The sequence below is a fragment of the Ciconia boyciana genome, chromosome 17, assembly GCF_034638445.1.
Source record: "Ciconia boyciana chromosome 17, ASM3463844v1, whole genome shotgun sequence".
NCBI classification, from domain to species: Eukaryota; Metazoa; Chordata; class Aves; order Ciconiiformes; family Ciconiidae; genus Ciconia; species Ciconia boyciana.
In genome coordinates this window covers 7,112,949-7,137,695 of record NC_132950.1, presented here as the reverse complement: position 1 = coordinate 7,137,695, position 24,747 = coordinate 7,112,949, and the positions used below count along the sequence as shown (strand labels likewise).

The following is a 24,747-nucleotide window of genomic DNA, read 5'->3' as shown; positions in this document are numbered from 1 at the left end:
ACTCTTCCAGGATCTGCTGATGTGCACGCTGTCCCCATTAGCGAGCAGAGAATCTGCTCAGCACATGCTTGCGCGTCTCTTCTCAGTGCTGACTTTATTTTTCCTTCTGCAGCTCTATACAAAGACACAAACATCATTACTTTATTTCAGGGTTAGGAGCCAACTGAATGGAGTTCGTAAAGCGTGATGGCAAGTCTGCAGAAGGCCAGCTCATGCTGCAGCCGTTGCTGTGACAAGAAGAGGTGGCGTGCAGTGCTGGCAATTTGCCTTGGCACTGTGTGTTTAGGTACAGGCTTGGCATAGCTGCTTCTCTCACAGTTTGCTGCATCATGTTTTCTAGGAAGATGCAGAACTAGAAGAATGTACCATCTGTCCACACCGAGGGGCATGCATCTCCGTTTGGCCCGTTCCTCAGTAACTGGATTTGGCACTGCTGGCACAGAGGGCATGGGACAGTTTCAAAGCGAACTGAAGAAGTGTTTGGGTTGCAGCCTGGCTGTTTTGTGCTTAGGGTTTTGTCCGTTATGCCCGCAGCCTTTTGGGGTTTCATTCTGTAAGTGGCTGTTCTCTGTGGTCTCTTGTATATTGCACATTTCTAGGTGTGCAGTGGCAGGAGAGTCCAGGCTGACCCAATGCCCTGCTTACCTGACAATATCAGGTCACTTCGTGTGGGATTCCAATAAGAAATGCAAAAAAGGAGGCTGAACCAATGAGCAGCTGTATTGCTTTTTTTTAAAACAGCTGAATAGGGCAAAGTGAGCTGAAGAGCTGAGTCTCTGCCATTTCTTCTCTGCCACTGGTTTCATTTGCCGTGGGTCTGTATTGATCTTAAATCTGATAGTACTGTATGCAACTTGCTGCATAGACTGTGAATTGGTAAAGTAAACAGGGCAAACGTGCTGTCAGTCTCTTGAGAAAGTGTTAATATTACACTGAGTTTGAGATTTTAATCACCTCTGTCAGGAAATGCTGAGTTAAGGTTCCCACAATTGCTATTGCCTGCTGCCTGTGCTCTGCAGTAGATACTTCCTTGTGTTATCACGCAGCATGCATGCACTAATAAAGATTACTCCATAGCTACAGCTAAGATTAGGGAAGAGAGGTTTTCCCTTGGCACAACAGTAATTGAATAATACTTCTCTCCAGATGTCTGAATACTTTAGCATCATTAAAGAATTAAGTCTCCTAGCCTCTTTGTGAGAGGTCAATCTTGTAGAGCCATCAAAAGTTTGGTAGGGCCACCCAAAAAGCTCTTAGGAAAGCTAAGGCCAGAGTCAAGATCTGCTGTCTCAGCCCTGTGCGTCAGCTGCAGGAACCTTCTCGTTTCCCCTCAGCCTGCTGCTTAGGGAGAAAGGCATTGCATTTGCCTGGTGCTGGGTGCCCGTGGAGCAACAACCCCTTTGCAATAGCAGAGAATTTGTGGTGGAATCATTAGCTCTGAAGTTCAGAGCATGTTTTAACCTCCACTTCTTTACACAGGCTTTCTTCTCAGCAGCGGGGAGTATGGGCAGTGCATCAGGGTTTCCACAAGTAGATACCACCAGGAGGTCTACCAAAAAAAAAGAGGACAGAGTTCTTTCAATAGGCTGAATATAGAGGGTTTCTTAGTTTTGTGTTTCTTCTTTATTGCCTACTGTGCTCTTCTTTGGAAGCTTATTCTGGTATCACTCTGTGCTGGTAACGGGTGCAAGTACCAGGGGACAGAGCAACAATGTTGGAGCTGTAAGCAGTGCGTATTTTTGGGTGCTTGTTTTATTTTCTTTCAGATGAGTAGTGCTAGTCTCTTTTGGACCCCTTCGTCTCCTTCCATCTCCCAAGTCCTAGAAAATCAGATGACTGCCACACACGCAGGGAAATGGTCCTCTGCAGCTGGATGAGGGCACTGTCTTCTCAAAGCAGCGGAGGCTGAGAGCGCTGTCCCACTTTTTTCACTCTAGGTCAGGATTCAGCTAACTGGGAACTTATCCATCAATACCTGGTTGGGGCTATCTTCACAACTTGCTCTGATTTGTGATGAGATGAGACATTTGTAAGGTCTTTCAATTTGTAAGACATTTGTAAGGTCACCTTCTGTCTTTCTCAGTTCTTCTCACCTGCTTAATTTTATTTGACTCTGCCTGCCTCACCTGCGCACCACGATGCTGCGTCCACTTACACTTCTGCAGCCCAGTCAGGGTCCAAGGCTGGAGAAGGCACTTTTGGGAACACCTGTGCATCCAGGAGCACTGGGGAGCGCTTGGGGCTGCCCAAGTCACTGCCTCAACAGAGGCCATGTGTCCTCAGTGAAAAGGGTCACTGTTCTGGTCAGCTCCTGCATGTTTCACATCCGTTTTTCCTTGGCAGTGTTTGTTGTTTCTGCTCTGTGTGCTTGTTCCTCTTAGGCAGCAGCCGCTCGAGTGACTGGGCTGGCTCCTTCTCCTGGTTGGTTTCAGTTGGTGCAATTTTTCTTCTGGGGGAGCTGTCTCTTGGGCTCTGCGTCTGGAGAGGGGTGCTTCTAGGGAGCAGTGGGATAAAACCTCCTGTTAGTCTGGTAGCAGTTTTGGTGGAGGGGTTCTTGGCCATTTTGCTCCATCAGCCTGGCTTTTGCGTGGACCAGTCACACATGGGGAGTGGTAGCGACCTGTGTTCAGAGTTGGGGTTGCCTTTTTGTCACTCCCTGCGGTCCCTCGGAGCATTTGGTTCATTAAAAGGCTGTTGTGGTGTGAGCTGGGCGTCTGTGAGCGTGGCCCAACTTTGCTTGTGCAAATATACCACAGAGGCACCCCCATTGACCGAGAGCGGCTTCCTTCACTCTCAGCTCTTTTCTCACCTTGTAACTCTTTTCCATTACACATGACTAGAAATAAGTGACAGGCCAAAGTGGAAATGATGTATTGCTATAAAGATAGTTGTTCTTCCATATAGATGAATGGATAAGAGGCTGCTTGGGGAACTCATTGTTTCTGGAGTGTCTGCCCTGAGTCTGCTGCCAAGCTGGTGGGAGCATTTCTCCGCACTGCCAGCATGGCTGGGTGGTTTTTCTCAGGACGATGATCTTTTCTCTTCCATGCAGGCTCTTATGAATAATCCCTGCTGGCTGAAGTACAGGGCTCCCTCATTTGCTACCTCTGTGGTGTCAGGTGGGCAAAGTGCTCAGAATGGTCCTTTTTTAGGAACCTCTGATTTGGAAAATAAGTCTGGGCAGCTAGGGCTGTGCCTCTGGTTTAGATGGGCATCATGAGAGTCCAGGCATGCCTGCCTTCTGCCCCGCTGCTGGGACATGACTCCCCAAAAAGGTAACCCTGCAGGCTGCACACGATGCCCTGGAAGCCTGTGCTGACTCTTGCATGCTTTCAGGGTTTTTTACCCAATGCTATATGCCTGTGCAGAGAGCGGAGGGACTGGAAACCACTAGAAGAGCAGTGCCCGGAGATGCCCAGTGGGTTTTTCTACTGAAGCCATTTCTCACACCTATTAAACATCTGAGCCACAGAGCGATGGCATAGGTGTGTCCCCAAAGGGAGGGGACACATGAGGGAGTGCACCCTCGGTTTTTCTCAGTGCCTGAGCCGGTAGTGGGATATACACAAGGTCTTACAACAAGGCCTTGGGTCAGGCTGCCATCGGCCCCTTATCTTAGGAAGGCGGCTTGTATTAAGTCCGGAAGTTTGTCTCCTCTATGGTTAGGTGCTCTCTAGTATTTGACGTGAGTGATCCCGTCTGTGGTCTGTTGCATTATGGTCTGCCCTTGCTGTCAAGGGAAGGCAGTGCTTCCCCTCCAGCCTGCTGCTTGTTGCTGTATTGCCTTTTATTTGATCCAAACCACTGCAGTGCTGTGAGCCTCTGCTGAGCATCCCCTGTGGTGCAAAAAGAAGCAGAGAAGCTCTCTGGGGCGGGAATGCTGGGCACTAACAATCAACTAAAGGCTGCCCCTCCTTATTTCTCTCATTTGCCCACCACCCACATGAAAAAGCAGCAAGAGACGTTGCATCCTTAATTTTTGTGCCCAAAGTGGGACTTGAGAGGGAGAAACCTGGAGTTCCCTCTGTCCCTCGCAGGCAGCCTCCTTTCCTCACCCCCACAAGCTTGCAGGAAGCTGTTGGGTTTGGTTACTCATTTGTGGAGGTCAGGACTAGGTCTGGGGTTTTTTTCCTTTGTGTTTAGGAAACGGTTTACAAACTGTTTTGAGCACGGGGGAGCTGGTGGCGTGTGAAAGAGGCTTCTCAGCCTCTTTACTGCTGGACTCGCATTAATTCTCTGCCCTGCCTCCTTTTTCTGTAATTTCTTTCTTGGTTGGCAGCGTGAGCATTTCTGAGTGCTTTCCCCAGCCTGCAACCCCTCTTCCTCCTAATATAACCTCGGTCACCAAACCACCTTGGGGCTTTATTTTTACTCTAGCCGTTTTGTTTCGCGTGGTAAGGTTGGTTTCTTTCCCCTAGCAGTGAGAAGACTTCTCTGCGGAGGAAGTAAAAGAGTGCCAGGCTGCAGTTGAAACTGGTTAAACACTAAAACCACACTCCTAGCCTCTCTGGGTTTGAGACGTGACATTCAGTCATGTAGCTTAGCACTGGCTTTTTTTTGCCTGCCAGTTGTGCACCCTCCCTGCACTCAACTTTTTTAATAAACTCTGTTTTTTACTTTAAAATGCTGGTAAAAACATTCTCAGCTGCAGTTCCTGCATTAGCAATCCAACCAGAAATGCTGTTTTACCTTGTCCGGCCTCGTGGTCTTCCGTGGATGCTCAGTGCTGCTCCACTGAAGCTCCCAGAGCTTGTCAGAGCTCACAGAGCCTGGTTACCGATTTAGCCTGTGCACGCATGTCGTGTAGAACCCACATGTTGCTTTCCAGTGCAACTTGACCTTTTGTCACTACCCAGAAAGTGAAGCTATTGGTAAGAGTTTCCAGAAGTTGATGTTGATCTTTTTTTTTTTTTTTTTTTTCCTTTTCTTTTTAGACCATGTTGGTGGTTTTATTTAACTGTGAAGAACAAGGCCAGGGACTAATGTTACTTGAATGAGAGAGACACCGACATGTTCTCCTTCCGGTAACAGGCATCTGGTGCTAATGTGCGTAGAAGTATCATGGTGGATCAGAGGTGGAAGCACTACAAGGACATCAATGCCTTATGCCTGTGTGAGGGGCTCTGCTATATCCCAGTGCTCAGAGAGGCTGCAGTAGAGGGGGGCAAGACTTCAAGTTCCAACAAGCTTCTCATACTCTAAAACCAAGTACAATCATCCAGAAACCGCCTTTCCCTGTCAGTCACTCTTTCCTCATTTCCTCTCCTGCTGGTGCTGATCAGCCAGGGATTTGTGTGTAACCAAACCCCCCCTCCTGCTGCTGCACATTAGTCCTTTCTCGTGGCAGCCGATTTGATGATCCGGGCGCTGCGGGGTGATGTTGGGAGGGAGAGCTTGCACTTCAGACGAAAATACTGCCAGAATTGGCAGTACGGGTAAAGGAAGTAAAATGCCTAATAGCAGGGTTGGGAAATTTCCCAGAGCAGGGTGAAGGCTGTAGACAGTGATTTCTCTTGAGCTTTCTTTTTTTTTTTTTTTTTTGGTTAGTCTAACCTTGATCTTTGTCTGAAGTTGGCCCAGGCCAACTTTTTCTGCTGTCTGTTGTACACTTTTTGGGATGGGCACCTCATATTCCACAGCCAAACCTCTTAATTCTGCCATGGGGAATGTTTATTTCTCTTCAGTGTTCAATGAGCCATTTCCAGACAGGCTTCGTATCCACAGTGGAGGTGGGTATTAGGAAAGAAACTTCCTTCCGGAGGATCAGGGAGTGGAACCTGCTGGAATCTGTGTCATTTCCTCTGTCCTTGGCTCTACTCTTCCTCCCCAGCAGATTTCATTGCTGCATGATTCAAAGTGGAGAGGGAGATGTCTTCAGTGCCCTGTGTTATGCTGCCCAGGTAGAAGTGAAGGCTCCAGAAGTACTCCAGGAATGCAGCAGGGTAGACAACTACCTTGAGGTAGTTGGCTGTGAGTGGCTCCCGTTCTCCCTGCCGGTGAGTGTGGCTGGGAGAGCGGGAGCATGAAGATTGCGTGCGATAATGCTGTCATCCTTCTGGAAGCATCCTCTGCTCAGCCTGTTGTCCAAATGTCTTCTCTGTTGGCCTAACTCCATCCTAAGCCTTTCAGGGTTAGATCTCTTCAGTCTTCATCCTTCTTAATTTCTCATATTATCTCCTTCCTTCGTGCTTTAACCCCACAAATAATCTTCTCCGGAGTAGCGAAGAAGGCTGACAACACCCTGAGCTACATTAACAGATCTTTTATGACCAGAACTCATCACACATTTCTCGGTGTCAGTCTTCTATCGCAGGAAGGGAATGCTGTTTGCTCCTGGCAAACAGTATGGGTTTGAGTATAAGCTGCTTTTTGCTGGTTGGGGCTGCTTCAGTGCACAGCATGTGGCCTCCCCCTTACCTGCTGGACAAAGAACGGCTCTGCCTGGGTCATCTCACTTCCAGTGCTTAACCAGATGCAGCCTTGAAGAGCTCAGCTTGTATCCTAAACGACCTGCATCGCCAGAGCTAATTTGTGAAAAGTTTTGTGTTGAAAGTTAACTTGATATCTCAGCTGAGGACTCTCTGGCATGTTTGCATAGATTCATAGAGTTTATGGCCAGCAGGGACCATTAGATCATCTAGTCTGATCTCCTGTATATCACAGGTCCTTAAATTTCACCCTGCTACTCCTGTATGAAGCCAAATAACTTGTGTTTGGCTAAAGCAAAACTTCCAGAAAGACATCCAGTCTTGAGAATCCACCCTTTTCCTGGGGAGTTCATTCCAGTGATAATTGCACTGGTTCTGAAACACTTATACCTTATTTCCAGAGTGAATGTTTCCAGTTTGTTCTTGTGCTTTGCTATTCTGCGAGTGTAAGGAGCCCTTAAGTGCCATGGAGGCACTTTGCACCCTGCAATCAAATCACCTCCCAGTCTTTTTGATACACTAAACAGATTGAGCTGTCTAAGTTTTTCACTGTGAGGCATCATTTATAGCCTTTGAATCACTTTTATGGCTGTTTTTTGGACCCTTTCCAATTTTTCAGCATCCTTTTAAAAATAAGGGCACTAGAAGTGGATGCAGTATTTCAGTGTCAGCCTCGCCAGTGCCGTATATAGACGTAAACGTGCTGTCCAGTGCCGGCTCTCTGCTTGTACATCTAAGGGACGCGTTAACCCTTTTTACCGGACATTGCGTTGGGAACTTAGCCACTGTAGTCCCTAGAGCCTTTCTGGAGAAGCTGCCTCGGGCACGGCCTCCTAGAGACTTAATTTTACATGATCCCAGATGCATAACATGATATTTGATGCTGGAAAACCCCAGATTTTGAAGCGATTATAATAACCTTGTGTGAATGCACTGTAGCCGTCATTACTGCTCCATTTGCCTTTGTGTCACAGGCAGTTTGACAGCAGAATTTGCTTTACGGTTCGTTGATTAAAAATATTGCTAGTGACTCTCTACCAACCTCTTTCCATCCAGTTCAGTGAGGGTCCCTGAAGACTGCTGCTTTTTAAGAGGTTACTTAATCAGTTTTTAATCTGTTTAATGGTAAGATTTTTTTCAAGAATGTTGCATATTACTAATTCATAGAAACTGAACTTAGGTACAAGTTTGGTTGAAAAGGAAATAACATGCATATAAATATTCTATTTGTCCTGTTTTCCTTAAATTGAAAGTTCTACTAGTAAATTCGTTATTCAATAATGTTAAATTTATTTATAGGTCAGATATTTGTTTCGGAGCCAGTGAAGTCACCACTGCTTGATTTTTACGTTACTAAGGTTCACAATTTTCTTGCTTGTATTTCTCATCTTACCTGCTCCCTGCAGTGACAAAGGGAAAGATCAAAAGCTCCTTGCTTTTGCTGAGGGGCTTCCTAAATGCCTCTTTTTCTCTTGCTGGGTTGCTGACTTGCAGCTCTTACAGCCATGAGGTGTCCTGGAGCTGTAGCTGCTGCACTCCAAAAGATCAGGAAGCTGCAGGAGTGTCTCAAGGTCTCTTTATCTGGAAATGAAGTTTGTATGTCTCAAGTCCACAATACATCAGGGTTCCGTCTTTCTTCCATGTCATAGCAAATTGGATTTTACGTTTGTGTAGTGTCTGATGTTAAGTATCAGGATTCTCACTGAAATTGCTTCTAATACTACAGAAATTAATCTGGTTCAGGGCAGGACACTGCGACTGCTAGACAGAAGCCTGCGCTAGAACATGTGGCAAGAAGAAGCCAAGGCGAGCTCGGTATCCATATCCATTTGTGGTTGCAGGTGGTACATGAAGAGGAATTATTATGGTAATTAGCCTAGCTGGAATTTGCCCACAGCTCTGTGGGTACCTTGTAAATACTGCAAAAATGCCAGACAACAGCCCTTTTGTCTCGTCTCCTTTATGTTGGTAGCCATTTGCACAAAACACTTCCCACCAGCACTTTGTTGTGATTGCACCTGTACCAGTAAAAACCTCCTGGGATCTTGCCAGTCGAGCCCACTGCAGCATCTTGGGCTTTTCAGGAAGTTCTATATCAGTGCTCGGTGTTATTTCACTGAAATACTGCCCTGGAAAACACCAGCCAGAGCTGTGCCTTGCAAGGTTGGGATGGCGTGGGATAAAGGCTCAGGCTCATATTTGTAAGGCTGTCTCCAGAGGAGATAGCGGGCTCGCTGCTGCTGTTGGACTGGGTGGTGCAAAGCTCTGAAGGAACTGCCTGTGGATGAGAGGAATAATCTTAAGTTAACGTGGTATATCTAGCCCTTGAGCTGGGAGTGAGAATATGGCATGGTTTGGGTGCCTGGATGTTATTTCACAGAGTTCTCAGCAAGGAAGCTGTGCCTGGGAAAGCCTGGCTGCCCAAGAAACCCTGAAAATATTTGGGATGAGTGTGGTACGTGTTTTGGAGCAGAGCTGTGTGGCTCTGTGGTCTGTATCCCAACCCCTTGTCATTGAGGAGACCCCTAGACTCAGGAGAACGTCCCGCTGCGCTCCAGTCCCTTCCACTCCGGTGGAGACAGCGCATTTGTTACAGGCAGTTTTGCATCTGGTCTCTTGATTAATGGACTTGTCTTTTGCAGCCTATTTTGACTCTGACACCGCTTTCTGCTCCACAGATGCTTTGCTGATGTTGAAGAAAGTTTGCCTCGCTTGATAAAGACCAGATCCTGAAATTTACTTCCAAACCTGAAGTAACAATTTTTAACTTGAAACGCTTTTTCCCCAGGAGTCGCAGCTCCAGAATCCTTCCCTTATTTGGTGCCTCCTTCACAGCTGGGACTGATGCTCAGGTGCCAAAGCTCTATGCACTCCTTGCAGTGAGCCAAATGGGTCTGTGCTGGGTTCGAGCACGGCAGCTCTGCTTCCCAGCCCGGTTCGAGGCACCCCGGTGGCATTTCCAGTGTTTCTGTGTTGGGGTGGGAGGCACCTTTTTCAACCCTTTTTGGTCAGTGCACGGTCTCTTGAGGTTGGGTCTTGCTTTATTCTTTTCTGGCTCACGACAAACCTTTCCTGAAGCTGTCTGACCGCCTCTGTTCTGTGTGTTGTCAGGACGTACTCGTTGTGGCCTCTCGGTGATTTGAGCTGGCTGTTCCAGGACCATTGCTATCTCTGCACTTAGCTGCTCCACGAGAAGTTGTTAGTCACTGTTGACTTCTTCCATGGTAACAAATCCAGTTTGGTTGGTGGTGCAGTGTGTGAATGCTCCCCAAGCAGCAGTGGGCTGCTTCCGCTGGTGAGGTTGCCTCTTCCCAGGTGGATTTAGTCTGTCTGCACATGCTGACTCATGACAGCCGAAACAGCTGTTTTCAGCTTCAGGCACTACTGTGTGCAGGGACCCCTTCTTCTTGACAGCTGGTTTGTTTTTATAACTAATGCCTTCACTATATGCTCATAACTTCCATATCTGTGATGCCCGCTTTTCAACTGGAAGGGCCAAAATCCATTTTTTGATGTAGTTTCATTGTTGTATAAGCCTTACTTGGTGGGCTATTCCCAAGCGAACAATTGGGACCATCCAGATTTGGTTCCCTGTCCCAAGGAGCAAAGCTGCCGCAAAGGGCAGCGATGTGAGCGCGCAGGGAGCTCTGTCTTCTCCTGGCATCCTGACATCGGCACAAGGACCATTTTCAGGAAACCTTTGGAGAGGGCCACCTATGGACTGCACAGCGAGTGAGATGAAGGCAAGAAGTTGTTGCAGGTCTCATGCTAGCACCGTCAGGGTAGCGAGCACGCTAGCAGGGCTTTGGGGAAGTGTTCCTTTCTGCCGTGCAAATGCAGAACAGCAAGTGAGAGGACTCCCTCCTCCCTGCCCCAAAGCCTGGCTGCTCGGTGGAAGTCACTGTTTCCCTCTTGCCGTGAGAAGCGGCGTTTGATGGGAGGAGCAGGGAGGGCTCCCGGAGACTGAGGGACAGGTGAGTCACTAGAGAAAGAGTCATTCAGAGAAAAGCCCAGTCAAAGCAGCCCGTGGCCTTAGCGTGAACTCAGAGATGAAAGGTCCAAAGTTAAGCAATGAGCTCATCAAAACCTTGAGGCTGTGAGAGAAAAAGTGATGAAAGAATCCTGAGAGATGCCTATTTGAGATGCCACAGTGCTGGGGCACACAGGTCTCTGCCTGGGCTTGCTGGGTGTGTGCTTAAGTTGGCAAGAGGTATGAAACATGCTTCTTTCCTAGAGGCAGGTATCCTGCTTCCTTTTAAAAAAATATATATATATATATACACACACACATATATCTATGTCCCAGTTCAGCACTGGTTCCTGTGAAGTGTGACTGGTTAGTCCTTGAGATTGTGAGTGAAAAGGCTGAGCGTGAAACATGCTCTGAGAAGGTGGGGGTGAAGCCGATGTCCTGGCGAGCCTTCCCAGAGCCGGGCGTCTCTGTGGGAACACTCTGGGCACGTCCCTGCTGGGCACAGGTGTGACTTTCCATTAAAGGTGAGGAGTTTTGGTACTCCCCCACTGCCAGTAAAGTGTTGCGAGGATAGCAGAGCGAGCGCTCCCGGGGCTGTGGGTGAATGTGGGCCTTGGAGAAAAACTTCTGCCCTGATTTCTTCTTTCCCCTACGTGCAGCCTGCCGATCAGCATTGCAACAGGCTTTCCAGTAGAGATGGGTCAGGTCAGGAGCTCCTGCTCTTTTCCATATCCCCCATGAGCTCAGAGCATGGACCCCCTCCTCCAGCTCCTGCAGGCAGCGGCAGCATGTGGGCTCGCTGTGGGGCTGAGCGCTGCCCACCGCCCCACCAAGGCTCTTGCACATGAGGTAGGGGCTCAGACTTGTTAGGCTGTATCTCTGTCGGGCTATGTGATAACAGCTGGAGCCACAGAGCTGGTCACAAACCAGCTTTCTACCTCTGCATGCTGTTGCCTGAAAAAAAAAAAAAGTACATGTTAACGTTTTCAAGCTCTGAGCTGCCTTAGTGTCCTAAGGAGGATGGTGGAGAAGCAGCTCTATCCAGACTTCACTGGCAGAGTAAGGGCTTTGCTGTGCTGTCCCTGTATTCCCCAGTCTCTTCTGGGTTTCATCTGCAGAGTTAATAAAATGGTGGCAAAGTCAAATTTCAGTGGAAAGGGCTCTTTAGGGCAGCAGTAAAATAGTGAGTAAGCAAGAACCCCTTGCTGCGGGGGCCAGTTTAATTGGTCTGGCTTGTTTTATGAGACAGGTTTTATGTTTAAACTCGCACATGGCCCAGGAGCGACTCTGCAGCAGGGCATCATTCTCCTGCATGGGTCCTCCGGGAATGCAGCCTGGGTTAATTACACCTAACCGAGCAATCGCACCTCGCGGAGCAGCTGGCATAAGTCATGGCGTGAGCCGAGGGGTTCAGCAAATGAGGGTGGCAGGTAGTGCCAGAGCTAGGACTGCCCCTGATAACCATCCCCTGCAGCCAGGCCTGGCGGGGAGCTCGGTGCTGCCTGGAGGTACTGGCCGGTGGCCGTCCTGCACCCTCTCACGTGCGCCTGGCCAGGCATTGCCACAACCCTGCCTGGTAACCTTGTCCTCTGCGCGTCTGATCCTCCCGTAAATGGAAGTGGTGTTGCTGACCTTATAGAGGGGTTCAAGATATAAAAATGTTGCGCAAGTGGGAGCAGAGCGATGGTGCTCAGACTGGGTCGCTCCTGGTCAGCATCTCCCCACGCAGCGCTCGGAGCCTGGCTTTTCTCACTGTGCTGAGGCTGTGCAGGCACGCGGGTGCGAGGGAAAGCCTCTTGCTGTGGAGAAGGTGAGAGCGAGGCCAGTCCACTCCTAGTGTGACACAGCCACCTCCAGCGCCCGGCAGAGTGACTACTTACCCACCCACAGCCTTCTTCAAAGCCGTTTAGATAAGGACTGGAAAAGCCCAGAGCTCTGCTGAGCTAGCAGAGGTGGCTTAGAGCAGTAGTAAGTAATTATTCAAGTCAGGTTTTGGTGTTACTGGACCTAAGTGGGGCAGGAAGCTGCCTTCGTGCCACGTGCTACAGCCAGCTCCCCCTCTATCCCCGAAGCTCCATGTTGCTCTGGTAGTTCAATAGCAGCGTTGCCACTGCCGGCTTTCAGGGGCTTTTCTGATACATCTGGACACCGGCTCCCTCTCTGTAATTGCTTAAGGCTGGAGTTAAATGAAGGGGTTCAGCATCGCCCCAGTGCCCCCTTGCTTCTGAAAGCTGCTCCTGGCAGGGCACAAACAAGTGCTCCTAGCTTTTCTGCTGAACTCGCCGTGTTGGCTTCTCTGCAGAAGAGCACGAGGACATCCCGCTCCCTCTCCGCCTTGCCCAGACGCTGCTCAGCCTCCGCCGCGATCGCGGAGCACCAAACAAGTTGCTTCTGTTCGTTGGTTGTTTTTCTTCCATTGGTGGGAAACGCTAGTGGGAAAGGCAGCCTTGGGGGACTCCTTTTGCATGAGCCCTTAGGCTGCGCTGTGCTTCCAGCTGACGGGGCGCGGAGGAGGAGCAGACCTTTGGCCGGGAGCTGCCGCAGGCAGCCGGGGGTGCCCGGGGTGCGGGTGCCCGGGGTGCGGGTGCCCGGCGGCCCTGCGAGGGAGTGCGGGACCCGGCAGAGGGTGCTGTGCCTCCACCGCCTCTCCCCGCTCCGGCTCCAGCTGTTTGGCACTTGCCCGTGCCTGTGTGCATGATGTTTGTAAGAGTTTGGGCATGTCCATTTGGTTCCCATCTCCAGTGCCACCCCCAGCATCCAGGCCAGGTTCTTCTGTCACTGGGGACGTTCTTAATTCACAGGAAATCGGAGAGAGTTTAATTGTTTTCTCCTCTCTCTCTTTTTTTTTTTCTCTTTTTTTTTTTTCCCCATGCAGCTGAACAAAAGGTTCATCCTCAGTTTTCTCCATGCCCATGGGAAGCTGTTTACCAGGATTGGGTAAGTGTGCAGGATGTTTATTTTATTTTCCTACATTACAAGTCTTTTTGGAATTTAATATTGTTAGCAACTAAGCCGTGTTTGGAGCTGAGGGCACAGGGTGTGAATTCTTGCAGGCCTAGCCTCCTGGTTCTTATTCTCCTTACCCGCCCTCCGATCCACACTGGTTATTGTTTGGGCTTTTTCTTCCCCCACCTCAAGGCCCGGTCCTGCCTGTGCACCGGGACCCTCTGGCAGAGTCTGAGCTCAACCAGCTGATACACACATGGGAGAGACTAGAGGCTGTTTGCTCTCTCTCCCATCGCCTAACCATGCTCCATCCCCCTTAATTTCTGGTTTTGTTCCCCCTCTCCCATTCCCCCCACTCTTAGCCAGCAGAGAGGTGGCTCTGGGGGGCTCTCAGTGGCTGCTGCCTGTGAGGAGCACAAAGCCATCAAGGCAGAACCATGCAGTGGCTGAAAGCTGCCATCCGGAGCGTGTCAAGACAAGCCTTGCCCTTCATCTCCTCACTGCCATTTCAGTGAAAGCCTCATAGCTGAGAGCTGCCCTGGCTGTGAGAACGGGTTTATACAAAGTGCCCTTGGCAGTGTCTGTCAGAAACTGGTTTCAAGTAATTGAACAGCTACCCTTGAAGCAAAGCAAGCCTGATTCAGGCCTGGGCTGAGATCCCAGCCTGGGGGACATCCTTATGACCCAGAGAGCAAAGCTCAGCCTCGCAGCTGATGGGCTTCCCATGGAGCTGTCCCTGCCTTGGGTCCGGACTGCCCCTTGCTGTCAGGAGATGGGGTGGCTGTTGTAGTGAGACCTCGCGTGGGTTCAGATGGCCCCTGACAACAGTGGTCTCTGCTTGAGCCTGCCAGTGCCTCGTAAGCAGATATAGTCTCGTGAGCTCTGTTGGCTCCTCCAGTCTCTTGTGGAACTAATGATTACAAGTTACAGGGTTGAAAGACCTTCTCTAGGCCGCCTAGGTAAAGGTAGCGTGGATGCAAAGTGGCATCTTGTCCCTACTGTTGTTTTTTTGACTCAGATATACAGTTCCCTGCCTCTGTCTGGGCCTGTCCCCTTTCCCTCCTGGAGCAGGGAAGCACAGCAGTGCAGGACACAGCACCGACCTTGCCGTGCAGCCTGAAGCCTCAGCGCTTGTTCCATCCAATGTGCTCTCTGGGGTGGCTAGTCAGGAGTGGCACGTGCTTAACTTTGGACCCTTCATAAAGCAATGGGAAGTAGGAGCTGTGCTGGCCAATTTGTTGGAGATCCGATTGTCTGAGGGCCAGGGGGAGAGCAATCCGCTCGCTGCCGGTGCTGTTGATCTCTCCCCAAGTCACAAGGCACTGATTATCTGCTTGCGGGCAGCAGGCTGGCCTGCAGTGAGGAGGCAGAACTGGATGTCCTCCTACCTGCAGGAAAAGAGGAGGAAAGCTGCAAGAGCCCATGAAAGGTTTGGTAACTGCAGCGTGTCTGTGCTGAAGGGCAGAGCATCCGGGGAGCTGCTGGTCCTCAGCTCTGTGGGGCCGTGCTTGCGGCCGAGCTCCGGCTGAACGCATGCCAGCACGGGGATTAATGGGGATGTTGCAGAGATTGCTTGCACGTTTGGCTCCTGAGACTTTTGTGAAATTAAGATGCAGCGTTTAAGGCGGTTGCTTCCCAGGACAGTCATTTAGAAAACCCAAGTATGTTTAATGGTAGAATATCCTCTGAAGTACTTAGAAGGGAACTAGAAAGTAATACCATGACACAGGAAGAGAAGATCGTCCAGCCCTGCTAAACAGCTTCTGCACTTAAAATAGGTAAAAGGTAAGGAATAATTGAGTCCTCTTTGGGCAGGATCTTCAGCAATTTATCTGTAAAAATTACGGAAAAGATGATGTTGTTCTTAAAACCACCGGTAAGCAATTTATTAAAAGCTTCCGCTCTGCTCCTGACCTGCTGGTTCTGAGCTCAGTGGGGTTACTGCATGCCATTCCAGATGTGCTGTGGTATCAAAGCACAGCTGGCGGGGCTGAGGAAGCCCTTGCTCCTTCTTGTTGTTATTCCATGGCAATAATCTTCATCTCCTCACTAACAACCCATCCTGCAAAGGGCTTCTCCATCCCCAGTGTCCTGTCTGCCCTAGGAGGATGTTGCTGGATATGCTGGATGTGGTCTGAGATTTCTCAAAATTAGGAAGTCTTTAGAAGCAATCAGTTTGCTCTAATTCCCTGGCTGTGCCCCAAATCCAGGGAAGTTGCCTCTTCCAGGGGGAGCAGTGCTTTTGTACTGGCCGAGCTGCTCCGTTCTGCACAGCTACAAAGTACAAGGGGCCTGTTTGTTACAGCCCATGTTTGTGGGAAGGTAACAGAGACTTTGAACTGCTCCAGCAAACAGTGCCCGGGGAGAGGGTACCCCTGCTGATAGGCAGAACCGGTTGTTGAAAGGCATCCGTGAAATATGGTTAAGAAGAAAGCCATTTCTGTCTTTAAAAATAGAGCCTGTTACTGTCCTGAAAGTCTGTTGGGGAAGCCCAGCAGAATTGCCCATGTGGGTTACCAGAAGTGGCTTGCTAATCCAGCCTGTAGAGTGCTGATATCACAAGATCTGAATCTCTCAGGGGAAGATAGAGGAAATTGCTGTGGAGGCCCCTGAGGTTGCCTGCCCGGGCTCCAGATGCCTCACCCACTGCGGATTTTGGTTCCCTCTCTCCCATATGGGCACACTAGTACAATGTCACTGATAACTGGAGCAGACACTTGCTGCGAGACAGATATTCATTCTTGCTGGGTCTAGCTGTGGCTTTTTCTAGTGTAGGAGCAAGAAATAACACAGCAAGCTCAGCAGAAGAGGCAATGGGACAGGAGGACCTTCCCCGCTCTGCCAGTAGTTTCCAAGGTTTTTGGCAGCTTCTTGGTTATAAAGTTGTCTTCATGGGATACCAGGTGAGGACTCTCTTTGGGAGGGCTGTTGTGGACAACCATGTCTCAGTCATTTTTGTGAATTGATTGTGCTCTGCTTTGCAACCAGTTCAGTTTTTTACCCCACTTCAGTTGGGTGGTTGCTGAGGATCCAACTGCTCTGATAAGTAACTTCAGCTAATTCCCTTAGTGATGCCAGATGAAGAGTAGGATAAATGTGTCAGATTTCCGTGGGTGCTTGTGAGTGGTGTTGAAAGCACACTCCATCCCCGGCCGTGGCACTGCAGCCGCTGGCTGCTGTGTTCTGATGAGCGACAGCAGCGCTGTGTGCTGCAGGGACCAGCTCCAGCTTTGACGTTTCCAGCAGCTAGATGAGGCCAGTCGTTAGTCTGCGAGTCCCTGTCCTGTGGGGCTCTAAGTGATGAAGTTTAGGGGCTCAATCACAGTGCCGGGGAGTGTGTAGCCTGGGGGGGATGGGGCTCAGTGCCATGGGATCCGATCCTGCGGTGCAGAGCCCAGGGACAGGCACCGTTCTTCTGGAGGAAGCACGCTCTGGCCAGCATTCAATGTACTGGAATTGCCACATCCGCAATGTGGCACCAGTGTGTGCAGTTTGCTGCAGCCTGGGTTTCTTGGGAGTCCCATGGGCTGCTCCTGGTCCAAGCGAGCTGCTGGCCTCTTGGCACCCCTCCCAGATTGGTAGAAGTCAGTAGAAAAAAATGGTTGGTCAGAAATGACTCATAAAGGCCGTGTTTTCCTGCCAAAGGAATGCTGCCTGTCGGTCACAGAGCAATCCCTCGCTACCCTCTCTAAGGAAGGCTTCAGCTGCTTCCGTTGCAGCCTGCACCTTCATTCCCCACGGCTCCTGGACAGGAGACAGCACCCCAGGGGGTCCCACTTCCCCAGGAGACGTGACACTGAGTGAGCTGTGCCGACTGACCGCCCTGCACCCCGGGGCATAGCCTGCGCTCTACAGACTCTCTCTCTGTCTGCAGGATGGAGACTTTCCCTGCGGTGGCCGAGGAGGTCCTGAGGGAGTTCCAGGTCCTGCTGCAGCACAGCCCCCCTCCCATCGGAAGCACCCGCATGCTCCAGCTTGTGGCAATCAACATGTTTGCAGTATACAACTCCCAGCCCAAAGGTACCATGTGCTGCTTTAGGGGAACTGGGCTGGGGATCAGCCGCTCTCTGTATGGCTGAGTTGGTCATGGAGAAGGGTGGGAGGGACTCAGATGGGGAAGCAGAGCGGTGGTTGGATGCCTGGGGGTGTCGGTGTGCGTAGGGACAGCAAAGGGACTTTGGCTGGGCCTCAGTGGAGCTGGCTGAGGCATCTGAGGAGTGAGGCAGCATCGCATCCCCCTGGAGCCTGAGTCATCAAGCACAGAAGGAAGGCACTGCTTTATGGCTCTGCCTTCCCAGCGTTTAGCTTGGGTCCTGCTCAGTGCCCACGTTAGCACCAGAAGGGCTGGCAGGATCTCGGAGGGCCTTAGCTGTTGGGAGAGTGGCATTGCCTGTGACCGCTTGTGTCCATGCAGGCAGCTGGGCGACGCGATGGGAGATGCTGCTCTCTGAAAGGCCAGGCTGGAGGCTGTTCCCCGTATTAAGACACCTAGAGATCTAGTATTACTCATCCTCCTCCCCTCCCCTCCTCCATCCACCCAGGAGGCTGTATGTGGTCTCTGCCATTGTTGGATTTAATGTGGTGGTCAGCAGAGATGCCACCAAACCAGAGGGTCTTCCACTGAGTTTGAAATGGTGCTTCCAGGGGATGTGTTTTTTTCCTGTGGCCCCCCGACACGCACAATGGCCGGTGCCCAGGTCTGCCTGAGCCGTGTGTTCGGGAGCAGGGATGGGGCTGCGCTCCCTAAGTGGGAGGAAGCAGTGTTTCACAGGCCGATGGCTTGGGATTTAGATCCCAAAGATGGAGGCCTCCAGCTGATGGATTTCAGTCAAAGCCACCATGTGGGCAATCAGGCTGAGCCCCAGAGAGCTGCTGCTGGAAGATTTCTCCCTTGTGAGCCAGTTGGCCACTTGTCAGGCTAGTGGTTAGTGGCCGAGGTCAGCTGATGGAGTGAACTGGCGTCGGCCGGAGGGCTGGGAAGTGGCTCCCGTGTGCTGTGTCTGCTGCCCAGCCAGGCTTGCAGACACCTTCCTCTCCTGGGGAAAGCCCTGGGGGAGCTGCCAGTCCTGCTGGTGAGGCAGCCTTGCCCTCCTGCCTGCTCGATGCCAACCAGCAACGGTGTGTTTATCTTTAAGCTGCAAAGATAAACACAATTAGGAGTAAATGCCTCTGTGCCGCCCTCCTGGTAGGTATATTAATAGCGGTGTCTGTGCCGCAGACGGGAGCTGGTGGTAAAGAGAGGAAGAGATTTGTCTGGGCTGTACAGCAAAGCCCCTGTGGCAGAGCTGGAAGCGATCCCAGCTCTCAGACCACTGGACTCTGCTCTTCCATCCGTGGCCGAGTTGTGGATGTGTGTGAGTGACAGAAAGGGAGCGCTTTTTATCTCATGTGAAAAATAAGTATTCTCGGACTTTTCTGCCTCCTGTGTGGGTAGCTGCCAGCTGCTCCCAGCTTTCGGATCTCTGGAGAAAGCGAAGCCGTTCCTGCTGGGGACTGCAGGCTGTGTGCAGAGCAGGTGGCGGTGTTTGTGAAATGCCTGCAGGTTGGATGGCACCGCGGATGCCATCTGATGCCTAGCGCCCTTCAGGGATTTCCCTGAGGGCTTCTTGCTCTGGTGACCCTAAAACATCACTGAGAATATTGTTGGCAAAGTAAATCCCACTGTCAGTGCAAATGCCCTGGTGGTCTCCGAGTGCTCGTGTGCTGAGTGCTGGCATAGCCCAGGTTGGGCTTGGTGCTGACACTGTGATATTGAGAAAAGCTGGGTGCAGAAGGGGAAAAAAAAAAAAAAAGTGCAAAGGGCCTGGAGTTTAAAAGGCAAGCAAGAACGTTTGCTGAATTATTACGAAGTGCCCAGCACGGAGCAAGGGTGTTGGCTCCTTCCCCGGCGTGTGGGTTGCTGTGGGCAGAGGACTGGCTGGAGCATACGGCAGAAACGGCTGTCGGGAAGGTGCGGGCTTCCATTTCCCAGCACATGAGTCACCTCCCTGGGTTGCAGTAGCATGGGCAGCGGTGGGAGCGGGTGCGAGGGGGCTGATCTGCCCCTGCGGGTCTGTGGGAGGCGGGGAGAGCACAGGGAGCAGTCCCACCCTGCCTGCATCCCAATTGCCAGGAAGCATTACTGGGGAGCTGTGAGCCAGGCTCGCCGTAGTCAGGGCTTGGCTGCGTCAGCTCTGTAGAGCTGGATCTAACTTTGCAGTTGGACCGAACGACCTCCAGAGATCTCCTCCTACTGAAATCCTTCTGCAAATCTGGGATCAGAGTGTATGTGTGTCCTTCCCATCGCACGGGCCTGTCTGACCTTCAGCTGCGAGCTCTCGGTAGCAGGAGGAGATCTGTGGGTTTGGGGCTGGGGAGGGAGGTCTGTCTGAGAGCCTCTCTTCCCTGCTGTCCAGGGGTAGTTGTCTCTGGGGGTGGCTGCTCCCTCCCTCCCCCGCCATGTATTTCCAGGTCTGTGGAGCCCCAGCTACTCCTGAGAAACTTGTAAACTTGCTTGCTTGCCCCGTGTCTGGTGTCTAATGAATCCCTTGTGCTGGGATCCAGTGGTGCTAGCAGTTGTGGGGTGGTGTTGCCGCCAAAACGGTCTTGACATGGGGAATTTTTACACAATTTAATGCCTGTGAACACAAACTTTTAATCACAGGTTCAGGTATTGAGAAGAAGGAAACTTGAACAATCAAATGCTTTAATAAACACCTTTCCTCCCTCTTCCTCAGGCCTACACCAAGCACCTATCCTGCCCCATCTCAGTCTCAGCTTCTCCCATTTTCACTGCAGATTATGCTCTCAGTCTGTCCCAATTCCTTCAGTGAGGCAACAGGCAGCACAGGAGACTGGGGACTCGTGTATAACGGTTTATATCTGCTGCTCTTTGCTTTTTGCTTGTTTTCTTTTGCTGTGGTGTGGGTTGGCCGTGGTCCCTCCAGGGTGTTCCTGCCCCAGTGTGGGTCCCCCGTATGACAGTTGTGATGTGTCCTCCTGCATGTCTCTGGCTCTTCATGGCTACCACTCTTTTGTAAATCAATCTGTGCAAGGTCACCACGTGCTCTTCTGATGGGCTGACTTTCTGGGGTGCAGTGGGGTGTTTAAACTGGTTTCAGAGCCAGCCAGCTGTGAGTGGCACGTGGCGTTTCATGGCCTCCTCCTGTGCAGGTCACCACTGTGGTCCCTGGCTACCCAGACCCTGCAGCACGTGCCCAAGGCAGGGCTCGGGTGAGTGCAGGCAGGAGCCCTGCAGTGTATGCCCAGTGCAGGCAGGAGCCCTGCGGTCTGTGCTGAGTGCAGGCAGCTGAGCTGTGCTGGTCCCGCAGGGGCAGCACCAGCCACGCCGGAGCTGGTCTCAGCTGCCTGTGCAGCAGGGCAGCACTGGGAAGACCCTGGGAGATGGATTGGGTCTGTTGTTTTCTCTGACAGAGGAAGCCAAAGAATTCCCACATGAAGTGCTTCCCCTGCTGTTCGGCATCAAACAGCGTGTTCCTCTGAGTGAGCCGCTCTCCCCATTGTCTACAGAGACGTGCAGCCATCAAGGGCCCCTCTGACCTCCTGGCTGCCTCCAGTCAGGAGCATTCAAGGTGTGAAAAAGCTTCTTGTAGACCTCAAACCCATGGGGCAAGGAGGGCCCACCCAGGGGAGGGAGGCAGAGAGAGACGGGCAGTCTACATGGCAGAGGCATGCAGTTGCTGGAGCTTTCCATCATGGGATGTAGGTGACTACCAATGTTTTGGGCCATCCTGGGCTCCGGCTGGGGCGGGACCTTTGTGGGGTGGCCCGTTTAACAGTTTGGTAGCCATCTGCACAACCAACTTACAGAGGAGCTTGGATCCCTTCATCCCAACCACAAACACTCCAAGAATTTTAATTTTTTTTTAATTCTGTAATTTGGGGAAATAAAACTCTGGTTTCTGAAAAGACTAATTGAAGCCGTGCTTGCGGCAGGGGCATCTCGGTGAGGGGAGAGAGAGAAACCCCCTCCCAGCCCATCTGTGCCCAATTTACTCCAATCTGGCCTCTCTGAGGCTTTTTTTCTTTCTCTCTCTCTTTAATAATTTGTTTTATAATTCCTGGAATCAAACCCATCTCAGACACACTGTTTTATTTTACTGTATTATTGGATTATACTTCCTATAAATCACTGGATGTTATTCATAGGCCACCACCAGAATAACTTCCCCTCTCCCCCCCCCGACGGCCCCGCATTCCAAACAAGCGCGCACCAAAGTGGGGGTGCAGCAGCGCAGGGCACCCTAGAGACGCTTCCCGGAAATCCCAGCAAATTTGCCTGGCTGCGGGTGTGAAGCATCAGGCTGCAGCACCTGGATGCCTTCTGGCACTCTCGGGCCGGTCGCGTTGTGCTGTGTGGAGGTTGTTAGGAGGTCGGGCTTAGGTGGAAGTGGAGAGGGGAGGGGGCTGCCATATGTGCATCCTCAGCACATGTAGGGAATGAAGTTGCATCCCCCGGGGCCGAGCAGAGTCGGGGCACAGAGGCACGGGGAGGTTCTGGCCAAGCACGCGGCTTTAGCTGAGGATTGGAAAAGTGGCTTGCGTTTCAACCAGAGGAGAGTTTCGGCAGGGCAGAGTGACCAGCCTGTAGGGCATCTGCTCTGCCAAGGCCGATGGATGAGGAGGAAGACCTACTCCTTGAGTGGCAGTCCCCTGCCAAAGCTTCTGTGGGACATGAGGAGGGTTTGAGGGGGCAGCCAGCGTGGCAGGGTCAGGCTGGGCTTTGGTTCGCAGCCCCTCCCGGGTCTGTCTCTGCGAGTGGAACACGGTCGGGCTTTCTGTGCGAGATAGGGTGGGCTGGGAAACCTTGAAGGCTCTTGCAGAAAGGGAGGATTCATCCCCCCCTCCCTGCTGCAAATTCAGAGCAGTGTCTGTCCCCTTTGGACTGCCACACCAGTGTCCTCGGAGCAGTGTAGAGTAGGTCAATACTGCACAGGCCACTTGGGGTAGATATACTCTGCCTGGCTCACAGAGAACCGCTGTTAGGCAATGAGTGTCCACTAACTACAGCCTTTGCAAGGGTTTGCTGATGTGCACAGTCCTCCTTGCTCCTTGAAGACCTACACCAGCTTCTGAGATGTTGATTTGCCCAAGTCTTCTTGATAGACACAACAAAGGATCCACAGGTTAGTGCAAAGCAACTGCAATGTCTAAGCAGGTACAGGACTTCCCCTTTTGCATGTGTGTTCAGCACCCCAGCCTGGCTGGAGAGGATGCATCGAACCCAAAGGACCCCCCTGAATTCAGCCTGTGCTTTTGTAGCCAGCAGCCTGCTCCGCTGCCGTCTTGCCACTGTGCACAGCCCTGCGCTGGATGGAGCATGTTTCGCTTTGCTGACCACAGCTGCTCTGGCTTGCAAGCTAAAGCGTGAACCCTTAAAATATCCCCGGAGACGTTGCAGAGGTTGGTGGTGTCTGCCCTCAGCAGAACCTCGCTCTGACCACCTCCACGGTTCTTGTTTGGTTTCTGATGCTCGGACCCAGCTTTGCTCAAAGAGCTAACTGTGCAGCATCAGAAGAAGACTCGGCGGAAGCATGTACCGCCCTTCTGCTCAATGGCTTCTCATGAGGCTCTAACCACATCTTGCATATTGGAGCAGACAAAAGGTGCTGGGAGTCGAACACAAGGGAGTCCAGTGCATTTGACTGAGTTTAAAAATAAAGCAGTGCTGTGGACAGCTGCCTTGGTTTGGTGGAGTTTTAAAATTAGGCACAAAACAAAGCTTAATAAACCTCAGGCTGTAGATAGCAGAAGCAGCAACTTGATCTTCCCTTGTCTGGGGAGCAGAACTGAGTCCTTTTCTCCTAATTCTCCTCCTTGCTTGGTAAATACACGCTTCACCGGAGTCCAGCTGGCTCCTTCGAGCGGGCAGCTCTGTGGGCCATGGCATCTTTGGGCACAACAACTGGGAGGGTCGATGAAGATGTCCTATTTCAGGGCTGTGTCCTGGGGGGGCTGAGCATCTGCAGTCGTGTGCCCTGCTGAGAGCAGAGCCTGAGGTCCCTCCACCTGCCTGGGGGACTCGGTTTTGTAATGCAAACGCAGCCCACTTGATGCAAGGAGGATGGAGCTGAGCAGTTTCATAACTGGCTTTCTCAGGGGTGCTAGGGCTCCGATAGTCATATAGTAAGTGTGGACTGAAGTGTCTATACTGAGATCACCAGCGTGCACCTGGCAGTCGCTACATGCCTTTCCCTGTGAGACTGGGTAGTGCTGTCTCTAGCCAGGTGCCGTTAAGACATAATACTTCCCAAGGCCTTAAGTTTGAAGGAACTGTACATTAAATTAATCCTTCCCCTCCCTTCACGTTGCTGCTCTTATTTGCTTTGGGTTTGAGTTGTAATCAGGAGAGGAGGGCTGGCCGGGGCTGGTGTCCGTTCTTTCCCGTGCTGCCCGGCTTGCACGGGGGCTCTCTGCAGCGAGCAGGTGCTGACGTGTCACTGCCTGGACAAAGGGCTTTTATCCTTAACCCGTTGAGTGGTGTCTACTAGTCGCCATGTCCAGGCGCAGCCCTGACCTTGGCCGTGTGAGCAGGACAAAGGGCTGAAATGGCACGGGGGGCGATACCCGCATTGCTCATCTCGGGAGCCGTGCGGCTTCCTGTGCTGAGCTGCTTGCTCATGCTGAGCCTCCTGAGGGACACGTACGTGTCCGGAGGTGGCAGCTGACCCTCGAGAGTTTCTCCTCTGAGCGGTTGGGAGTGTTGGAGGTTGGCACAGTTGCCGGGAACTGCCGGCGCCTTTCCTTTCAGGGAAGGAAGCTGTCTCGGACTTGAGACGCATCAGCAAAGTTCAGGTAAAATACTTTTGGCCCAGATGCGTCTTCAGAGTCTTGCTCTTGGGCTCTTGAGGCTGGTGGCAGCAATGTTTAGACCAAAGTCTTCCTTTGCTTATTCCCCTCTGTTTCCTGTTTAAAAGGCAGATTGTCACATATTTGGGGATTTATTTACCGTAATTGGAGTTATTTTCCTGGCTGCTGGCTTCTGCCCTCTGATGCAAGACTCCTTAGCGAAACGTGTGTCCAGAAAGCCATGTGACTTTTTTTCCCCTTGCCACAAGTGCCAGCAGGAGATGCAATAATCAACGCGCTGCAGGGAATTTCCACTTGCAGTTCAGGTTTCTGAAATCTAGACGTTGGCTTCGGAGGGAAAAGATCGAGCAGGGCTTTGTGGCAGGGAAGGGAAAGCTTTCCAGCGAAACCGAATGTTTGCTGGTGTGTCAGACTCTCCAGTCCTGCCCTCCAGCCAAAGTGCAGCAAAAGTCCCCATCGAGTAGTGTCGGATGAGCTCGCTGGAGGCTTCTGCCCGGTCTGCCTGTCACACGAGCACATCCTTACGTCTGCCCTTGACGCTGTTCCACCAAACACAGGGTGATACCGAGATCTCATTTCAGGGCAACAAAT

General features: G+C 51.5%; 1 protein-coding gene across 14 annotated transcripts in view; it reads left to right on the top strand.

The window, feature by feature from the left end:
- The window catches only part of SMG6 (SMG6 nonsense mediated mRNA decay factor), a 119,104-nt gene that overhangs the window by 15,707 nt on the left and 78,650 nt on the right, over window positions 1–24,747 (top strand). For 11 of the 14 annotated variants that reach the window (XR_012045571.1, XM_072882552.1, XM_072882547.1 and 8 more), the window contains exons 9-10: window positions 13,277–13,338; window positions 17,222–17,367. Coding sequence is in view for 12 of the 14 variants with exons in the window: in XM_072882552.1 (XP_072738653.1) it covers window positions 13,277–13,338; window positions 17,222–17,367 (208 nt within the window). In the remaining 2 variants the exon portion in view is untranslated. Of the gene's footprint in view, window positions 1–4,934; window positions 5,660–13,276; window positions 13,339–17,221; window positions 17,368–20,760; window positions 21,323–24,747 lie in introns of those variants that run through there. The other 3 variants (XM_072882555.1, XR_012045572.1, XM_072882556.1) reach the window with 3 other exon arrangements.